Source organism: Acartia tonsa, chromosome 15 (assembly GCF_053477335.1).
Source record: "Acartia tonsa isolate MP-2025a chromosome 15, ASM5347733v1, whole genome shotgun sequence".
NCBI lineage: Eukaryota > Metazoa > Arthropoda > Copepoda > Calanoida > Acartiidae > Acartia > Acartia tonsa.
The window spans coordinates 14,869,168-14,879,167 of record NC_137274.1 but is presented as its reverse complement, the minus strand read 5'-3'; the positions used below and the strand labels follow the sequence as shown (position 1 = coordinate 14,879,167).

The 10,000-nt window shown below is 35.4% G+C and overlaps 1 protein-coding gene across 3 annotated transcripts in view; it reads left to right on the top strand.

Annotated features, from left to right (window-relative positions):
• Nucleotides 1-10,000, top strand: part of LOC145306757 (uncharacterized) — a 48,821-nt gene that overhangs the window by 6,156 nt on the left and 32,665 nt on the right. For 2 of the 3 annotated variants that reach the window (XM_080149051.1, XM_080149049.1), the window contains exons 6-16: nucleotides 171-296; nucleotides 1,635-1,675; nucleotides 2,161-2,213; nucleotides 3,197-3,288; nucleotides 5,120-5,164; nucleotides 6,024-6,097; nucleotides 6,991-7,026; nucleotides 7,601-7,734; nucleotides 8,248-8,352; nucleotides 8,999-9,069; nucleotides 9,846-9,899. In XM_080149051.1, the coding sequence (XP_080005177.1) occupies nucleotides 171-296; nucleotides 1,635-1,675; nucleotides 2,161-2,213; nucleotides 3,197-3,288; nucleotides 5,120-5,164; nucleotides 6,024-6,097; nucleotides 6,991-7,026; nucleotides 7,601-7,734; nucleotides 8,248-8,352; nucleotides 8,999-9,069; nucleotides 9,846-9,899 (831 nt within the window). Of the gene's footprint in view, nucleotides 1-170; nucleotides 297-1,634; nucleotides 1,676-2,160; nucleotides 2,214-3,196; nucleotides 3,289-5,119; nucleotides 5,165-6,023; nucleotides 6,098-6,990; nucleotides 7,027-7,600; nucleotides 7,735-8,247; nucleotides 8,353-8,998; nucleotides 9,070-9,841; nucleotides 9,900-10,000 lie in introns of all 3 variants that reach the window. The other variant, XM_080149050.1, reaches the window with a different exon arrangement.

Here is a 10,000-nt window from a genome sequence, read left to right as displayed (position 1 = left end):
CTATATACAGGTGCTACAAGGTTACCAGGCCACTATAGCTGAGAACAGTCCTGCCACCCTGAGCAAGATTAACTATCCATCTATTTATCTATCTATCTATCTATATATCTATCTATCTATCTATCTATCTATCTATCTATCTATCTATCTATCTATCTATGTATATACAGGTGCTACAAGGTTACCAGGCCACTATAGCAGAGAACAGTCCCGCCACTCTGAGCAAGATTAACAAGTTGTCTGACTTCCCCCTACCCAGCATTAAGAGGAAGGAAAAGGAGGAGGGGGCTCCCAAGGTATCTATCTATCTCTGTGTGTGTGTGTGTGTGTGTATGTGTGTGTGTGTGTGTGTGTGTATGTGTGTGTGTGTGTGGATGTATCTATCTATCAATGTGTGTGTGTATGTATCTCTATCTATCTATCTGTGTGTCTATCTATCTATATTTGTGCTTGTATTTCTATCTTTCTATCTGTATCTCTATCTATCTGTGTGTCTATCTATCTATTTATCTGTGTCTGTCTATCTATTTATATGTGTGTCTATCTATCTATTTATCAACTGCTTTATTTAGTTATCTGTCTGTTTGTCTGTCTCTCTGTCTGTATTTTAATCTTTTGATCGTCTGTCTTTTATATTTTATCTATCCATCAATGTAATTTTAGGAGCAAAATCACTTTGTCTGTCCGTTCGTCAGTCAGTCTGTCCGTAACGCTATGGGGGAAACGTGATTTTCTCGGCTCATATTTAAGATAGACAGCTGAAATGTTTAGGGATTAAGTTACATTCTACATACTTCCACCAAGTTTCATAAAGATTTGTCTTTCTATTGGGGTGCTAGATCGATTCCTAGATTTGTACGCTTTTGTAATTTCTCAACTACTATACAAGTTAGATGGCTAGATCACTCATTTCATGTTTCCCTTCAAAAGAACATTATTAATTTTAAAAAGATTTCATGATTTATTTTTTATCAAGTTTAATGTTATATCTTATGACACTGCTCTTTTTCGGATGTCCATTCATATTATTTTAGCTTCGCTACTTATGGATGTTGTCATCCTTGTTGTTTATTTACATATTTTTCATCTATCCTTTTAATAAAGTAACAGGTTGTCTAGCTGTTTGTTTGTCTGTACCGGAGGATCTCGCTAACCGCTGAACCATTGCAGGATAGCATCTCATATGTTTTGGGAAGGTTTATAACTATTTTGGGGGAGGGTACCATTACCTTACCAAGAGAAATCACAAAAAAATCGAAAATTTAAAAAATATTCTCGCTTTTCTTAGAGATTTGAACGCAATATAGACAATTATTTCTTAAATTAAACATTTTAAGTGCCACTAGAGGCCTCCAGGAGCGTAGCCGCGAGTGTATTTATATATCAATAAATCTATTTTGATTATTGATTTATATATCTATCTATTTCCATAACCTAAACATCTAATTATGAAGATGATTAAAGTCCCTCCACAGATTAACCAATGAGAGCCCAGCATAAATTTTATCAGTGGTCTATTACAGTGTATACTGGCCTCTCATTGGCTATTCTATCGAAAGACGTCATAATTTGTGGAGGGACTTTAATTATCTTCATAATTATCTATCTATCTATGAATATATCTATCTATTTAGGGTGACTGTAATGGTGCCACAGAGCCTCATCAAGAGTTTGGGTAAGTCACGTGACCTAGCACTAGAGGGGGGAGGAAGGGGCTGTAAAAGGGTTCTACCCCACCCCCCCCCACAAAAAAAATAAACTGCACTACCAAAATTAGAATAATCCCCACCACCCCTCCCCAACAACCTTTGAAACCATTTTTTTTATCCAACCCCCCACCCCAAAAATTGAAAATAAATCGGGGCGGGTAGATTTTATTGACTAACATCTGCGAGGGGATATAATTCTTCTAACCTGACCTAAAGTAAAAAACAAATTCTCAACTTTCATGTGCTCAACTTTTAGGGGAAACGCTGTCCCTCTCTGTCCGTTCGGCCGTCTTTCGAATAGTTAAAAAAATGAATGAAGGAACCGTAAATTTGAAACTGACCAGCTAAAATTTAATTTTTAGTGAAGGTTACAACTGAGTATTCATTAATTTACTTGATATGTCTGTCTGGAGATTTTCTGTCTTTACTTATGGATGTTTATGATATTTAGATATGGAACTCTGAGGTCCCTGAAGGAGACAAAGTTGATTACTAACATCACAGGTTCTTGGCCATTTTTCAGTCATAGAAAAAATTATCGTCACTTACGCTAATAGCAGTAGAAGGAACCTTTTTAACAACGTGTAATGATAGTTATTACTCGCGTCGTATTATAAACAGATTTCTGCGGATATAAAATTTGCAATTATAACATTGAAATCAGTTTTAATAGCCCCGAGATGCCGAAGGCACTGGCTAAAAAAAAACTTGTTTTAATCTTATGATTGTACTTTTTATATTCGTATGCCAGAAGCTCTACAAAGTGTCCAAAAAATAATCCTTGTGACGTCATAAAAATGAGGGATTAGGGGGGGAGAAGAAGGAAAGGAACCCCCTTAAAAAGATGTGGATCTATTGACGTCACACGGCTCACTTTTCGGACACTTTGTAGAGTTTCCGTATGCTAGACATAATTTTTCAGTATGCCTGAGAACTGGTTCTAATTCAGCGGATATTAATCGGTTTCGATCCTCAGTTTGTCATATTTTCCTAGAAATCTAAAGGGATAAGACAATTAATGAACAATAAATAGATTCCGAATTAGGATAAACATAATTATCCCACCTGTAGATGAAAATCATTGGTTGAAAGTTTTGGACAATGCTAGTTTTGTACGAAACAATCAATATTTTACTATTTTTTTAAGCTAATAAATGTCATTTATTATCATTTATACAATGACTGTCTGTCTGTCTGTCCGTTTGTCTGTCTGAACCTACAGGAATATGCTTCTCAGGGAATATACCTACTGGTCCTGTGGTGGTTTTAAGCTATTTTTTCTTTTTTTTCTAAGATCGAAACAACTAGTAATATTAAAAGTCTTGCAATCAAATTAATCTGCAAAAAGTTTAATTATTAAAATCTAGCAGAGAGTAAGGGGTATTAGCCTGTTTATTACACTAGTACCTAAAGTTTTAGCTAAAAAACTTTGGGTACTTTTATTTTATTTCTACTCATGACTGAAGAATGTCTTCCACTTGAAATAGAATCAACTCCTGATGATGAGAAAACATTGAGGAGAATGGAGCTAACTAAAACTATGAGCCCCGCGCAATTAGCGGAGATCCGATCAATCAAGGTAGGGATAGATAGATAGATAGATAGGTAGTTACATAAACAGACAGACAGACAGATAGTAAGACATAAAAGATAGACAGACATACAGATAGATAGATATCCGGACAAAGACATACAGACATTCAGTCATACATACATTTATAAGACATTTGGTCATACAGAAAGACAGTCAAACAGACAGACGGACAGGCAGTAAGACATACATACATACATAATGACAGATAAGCAAACATATAGGCAGACATACAGTCATTAAGACCTACTAACGACAGATTGACAGACATACATACAAACAGACAGATATATAAATATACAGACAGAGAGGAAGACAGAAAGACGCCAGACAGACTTATATACACACAAAGACAGACAGACAGATATATATAGATAAATTTATAGACAGACAAACAGACACATACATACACATACAGTCATATATGCATTCATACATACATACGGACAGACAGACGTACAAACATACAAATAGACAAACATTATACATACATACATACATACATGCATACATAAATACATACAGGGTGCGCCACATAAATCCGGACTTTTTCTTATTTTTAAACAAATAAACATAAAATTGTCAATTTTAAAGATTTTATTGAATTTTAAAAACTGGGAAGCAACCTAGGTACATGACTATTAGAGTATTCAATAAAATCGCTGCCATCCTCAATCACCGCCTCTACCCGCCCCCTGAACCGCCCGCCGACCCTGGTCACCATGTCCCTGTTCAAGCAGGCGAAGTTCTCCATGATAGGAGCAATGAGAGAGGTCTCCTTGGTATGGGCGTGTCTATTGGTTTATGCTTTAATGGCGCTCCAGGCCCAAAAGTCCATGGAATTAAGATCGGGGCTGCTGGGAGGCCACATCTCCTTAAGGACGTGAGTAACCGCAGGATCCAAATTAACCCATCTTTAAAGCTACCCTTTGACACGGCGGCTCTTATTTGGGCCACAGTTAAGCTAGAACAGCGTTTTATACCTTTTTAAAAATGGCATGAAGATTAAGATAGGGTTATTAGCGCAATACATAGTCAAAAACGAGTTTCAAGGTTCCATATGAGCTCCTAAAGTCAAGAACCGAGAAATTTTCAAGATTTTTGACGTTTTTGACATCTTAAAAATCTACCACGATCCACTTTGTCGGAGTACTTCAGCCAAGTAAGCTGGGATAGAGAGCTCTAGTCTTTTCTAGTGTTTTCACTAGGTATCTGATAGTATCTCCAGCAAGTTTCATTAGTCCATCTCACCTACAGATGGGCTGAGGTCAGATTTAGTAGGCCCAAGTCATAAATCCACGGTAAACTATCTGCGCAATTCGAATCTGCCTTGTTGAACATAGGCGCGGCCAGCTCGGCGTACACGTCCTTCGTTGTTCAAAGATTTTCATGGGCAAAAGGGTCATTACCTAAGCTTTTTATAGTGGGGTCAAACGTCCTGATTGGTCAAGTAGTTTTGGCGCTATGGCCGTTTAAAAAAAGTCCGGATTTATGTGGCGCACCCTGTACATACATTTAGACAGAGAGATGTATAGACAGACATATATAAAGAAAGATAGGCATACATTCAAACAGACATTCATACAGTCAAATAAACACACTGACAAACTGACAATAGAATGGCATACTTAGAGATAGACTAACAGACAGACAGTCCTACTTACAGACCGACAGACATAAAGGTATACAGACATACATACAAAAAGACAGACATACAGTCTGGCTGATAGATAAATAGATTTAGTTCATTGCCATAATTAGACAAAAGTTGTGCAATCAAAGGGTTGGTTGTCTGTAATTCTATATACATTTTTCCTAGGATTTCCCTCTGCCTAATGTATTTAAGAAGTCTTCACAAAGCAAGGTGAATATATTATTATTTTAGCCAGGACCTCTTTCATTTAATATCATATCGATTTAAATATTCCAGTATAGCATGAGAAACCGGTTTATAACCGCTGTATTTAATCGGTTCTGAGTTATACTTACTTACTATTCTGACATTAGATTACCATTATGATATTTTGATATCATACTATCGACATAAATCATTTTTAAACATCAAATTAACAATATATCCACAAATCTGTTAATTATTATTTCTATCTATCTATCAATCTATCAATAATATCTTTCTATCAATCAATCTATGATTAATCTATCTATCAATCTATCTATCAATCAATCTGTCTATCTATTTATCTATCTATCTATCTATCTATCTATCTACCTATATATATATTAATCTATCTAACCATCTATCTATCAATCAATCAATCTATCTATCTATTTACCTATCTATCTATCAATCTATCTATCAATCTATATATTAATCTATCTATCAATCTATCTATCTACCTATCAATCTATAATTAATCTATCTATCAATCTATCAATCAATCAATCAATCTAGCAATCAATACATCTATCTATCTATAAATCAATCAATCAATCCTTCAATCTATCTATAAATCTAACTTTCTAACTATCTATCTATCTATCTATATATCAATCTATATATTAATCTATCTATCAATCTATTTATCTTTCAATCAATCAATCTGTCTATTTATTTATCTATCTATCTATCTATATATTAATCTATCTATCAATCTATAAATTAATCTATCTATCAATCTATAAATTAATCTATCTATCAATCTATCTATCTAGCTATCAATCAATCTATCAATCAATCTAACTATCTATCTATGTATATCTAGACAACTGTGAATGGACATGGCTCTGTATCTAAGTTAGAGGAAACTGGAGAGAAAAAAAGTTTCTTTGGTGAAGGAAAATTATACATTTTACACTATATATATAGATTTGAAGTTTGGGTGAGGGGGGGCCGGGGTAAACCTACCACCTTAATTTTTATTTTTAAGATTGATTTTTTGGTGTACCTGACCTCTAGAGGTTATCCAGGATTAAGTACACAAAAAAGACCTTTTAGTGTACCTGTCCTCTAGAGGGTATCTAGGTTCAGGTACACTAAAATAAGACCTTGTGGTGTACCTGTCCTCTAGAGGTTACCCAGGTTCAGGTCCACTAAAATAGTATCTTGTGGTGTACCTGTCCTCTAGAGGTTAACCAGGTTCAGGTCCACTAAAATAGTATCTTGTGGTGTACCTGTCCTCTAGAGGTTATCCAGGTTCAGGTACACTAAAATAAGACCTTGTGGTGTACCTGTCCTCTGGAGGTTATCCGGGTTCAGGTACACTAAAATAAGACCTTGTGGTGTACTTCTCCTCTAGAGGCTATCCAGGTTCAGGTACACCAAAATAAGACCTTGTGGTGTACCTGTCCTTTAGAGGTTTTAGGTTCAGGTACACTAAAATAGGAGCTTGTGGTGTACCTGTCCTTTAGAGGTTTTAGGTTCAGGTACACTAAAATAAGACCTTGTGGTGTACCTGTCCTTTAGAGGTTTTAGGTTCAGGTAAACTAAATAAGTACCTGTCCTCTAGAGGTTATCCAGGTACAGGTACACAAAAATAAGACCTTGTGGTGTACCTGTCCTCTGGATGTTATCCAGGTTCAGGTACATCTCAGTAAGATATTGTAATGCTCCTGTCCATAAAATATTACTCACCATTGTACAAAACAAGTTCCATTTTACAGGGGATCTCCTTATGCCCTGTAATGGTTTTATGCTATTTATCTTGTATAATGTATAATTTTTAAAACAGGCTTTATGGATACGAAGCTGATGACTAACTGCAAGGAATAAAACATTTCCTGATTATAGATCTGGTGACCCCATCTCTTTAAAAAATAAAATCCTCTACTGCAATGTTTGGAAAACTTTAGGATCTAGAAATAAATAGATAAATACAGAAAGACCCCCAAACAAGTCCTTGTTCTCTATACATTTCCACACAAGCATATATAAAACTTTAATTTTACCCCCATTAACACCGGAGATTTTAAGAGCTAAAGTTTTGAAAAAGTGACTGGGGATGCTGTCCAAAACACTCACACGTGCATGTCTTATCCAACGACCCAGGATAACCAAATGTCTCCTTCTTTCTGTCCAAACACTCGTGGTATTAGGTAAAGTAACACTCATCAGACTACCAACTCTCTTTGATTGAGAGATCATTGTCTGAGAAGTCCTAACTGTGCATGGTAATGAGTTGCGGCTGTTTTGAGCCAAGGCATTCCCCCTAATCTAACTATGAATGTCATGCATCTGACATAATAGCAGTAAGGAACCACCCAAGGACAAAAAGATGCGCTATAGTCATGGGTTTTTTAAAAAAGTATTATCTGGTAAATGTTGCTATGTAATGTGTCAGGAGAGTGATGCTGACGACATGACCTTGCGCGCCAGACAGGAGCTAGTCAAGACTAAGAGTCCTGCGGAGCTGGCATCCATCACTTCATTCAGCGATATCCCGGTTCCTTCCAAGATTGAAAATCTTCTGAAAGGAACAGTGTTTGCTCACAATTTTAATTATTGGCATGGCTCAGGTGTTTTTTTTTATAGGCATATAGTTTTTACTTCTTTCACTAATTTAAAAAAAAAATACGCTTTCTCCTTATTTATTATGAGAAGGGAACACATTTATATACCATGTAACTTCTCATTCGACTTTTTAATATCTTGGCTAAAAAGTTTCAGAAAATATTTCTAGACTATTCGTTTTTGTGTCTGTAAATATTTTTTATTGCAAAAGGGGCCAATTTTCTTGAAGCCAAATTATCCAATTTTATTGTTCAGAGTTAAAGTCAGATATTTATAATGAAAAAAAATCAATACAAAATGAATTACAACTATTAGTATAACATTATGCATAGACTCTACATAAGTACAGACATCTATTTAAATTTTAAGCATTTTAAGTAGAATGTTTACCATTTGGCACAGGTGTATTAGTTGTTAATTTCTAATTATGGCCATTTTGTTTTTACTACTCTGGCAACACTGTTGTGTGTACACAGGAAGCGGAAACGCTGGTGGCATGTCGTCTTCCATTGATTTGAGCTCTTTGAAGGAGGGAGGAAAGTTGCCAGAGTCCCTGAAGATGCAACTTATCACAAATGCGATTAGTAAGTATATTTTTTTCACCAACACAGCATTTTTGTAAATGGCAGCCATTGAAAGGAACCCACTATGTCATACTAAAGAAATAAAATATGATAACTACTGCTACAATGTCAGATGTATTATAAAGATATTAAAGACTGTACTCTATAATAGATAGATTTATTGATAGATAGATCAAAAGATGGATAGATAGATGGATCAATAGATGGATTAATAGATGGATCGTTGGAATGATTGAAAGGTGGATCAAGAGATGGATGGCTATATTAATCAATAGATGGTTTGACAGATTGTAACAGATGGTTAAATAGATGGATCGATAGATGGATCTAAAAATGGATTGATAGATAGATTGATAGCTGAATTGATGGATGGATTGATAAATGGATAAATAGATGGGTTGATAGGTGGATCAATAGATTGTTTGACAGATTGTAAGAGATGGTTTAATAGATGGATCGATAGATTGATCAAAAGATGGATCTATAGATGAGCTATAGATAGATCGATTGATAAATGGATTGATAGATGGATTAATGGATGGAGTGATAGATGGATCGATGAACGAATTGTTAGATGGATTGATGGATTGATCATTAGATAGATTGATAAATGGACTGACAGATAAATAAAAATTTGATATTCTAGTTGAAAGTGAGGAGATTAGAGAGAAACATCGTGAGCTTGTCAACTCCAAATCTGTGGCACAACTTAGTCAGGAACTGTTTTCTTCAAATGACAGGAGAGTCAGACAGATGGACAGTTAAACTAAAATGAAATAAATTTGCTATCCCGGTTGAGAAAATATTGATATAATAATACTTATATTGATGTAATCCTTATATAAAAGTACTATAGAATCTTTCAAACTGCTGAACCAATATGGTTTTGCTTAGCAATGAAGCTTCTGTTCTCATAAGTCCTGGGAAGGTTTATAACTATTTAGTGGAGGATACTACCATCCTTCAAGAGAAATTGCTCATAGAAAAAGCTATCCCCCTGCGCTAATTTTTGTAAGTTCCGACCGACCCGACCCACCCACCCCCCTCTTTCTCTCAAATAACCGTTGAACCTATTGGGTTTACTATTTTAGAAAACATTCACATAGGTCATGTGATGAATTTAGATTTTTGTTTAATTAAATCTTGAAATGGTTTTAAGCTATTTTTGCCCTTATCTGTACACAGCGCCCCTAATGCTAGGGACGTTGCCACCAGTCCTTGCATGTATAAGCATAGAGGGTGGAGACTTTGGGCTGTTTATTACACTAGTCCCCAAAGTTATATAAGAAAGTTTTCTTATTCGTTGGCTCAACAACTTTGGAGAGTTTCATTAAATTTTGATTGGTTGTTTCATTAAGTTCAGTTTCAAAACGCTTTAACCACTAATTATAATCTACAGAAAGGGTAATTTTGTGTATCATCATTGGGGATGTACTTATCGGCCATTGTCTCATCCCTATAGATCCATGAAGAAAACAGTAAAATAAAACCAGATCAATTCTTTTGCTGAGTTTCCAATTCCTGAGGTTATTGAAAATCTAGTCAAGGTGAGGACAAACCCCAAACTGTCCCAGTTTTGAGCAAGACGATTCCTGTGACGTCATATAAAAAGGGAAGGGGGAAGAAAATATCTTCTCTTTTCTCCCAT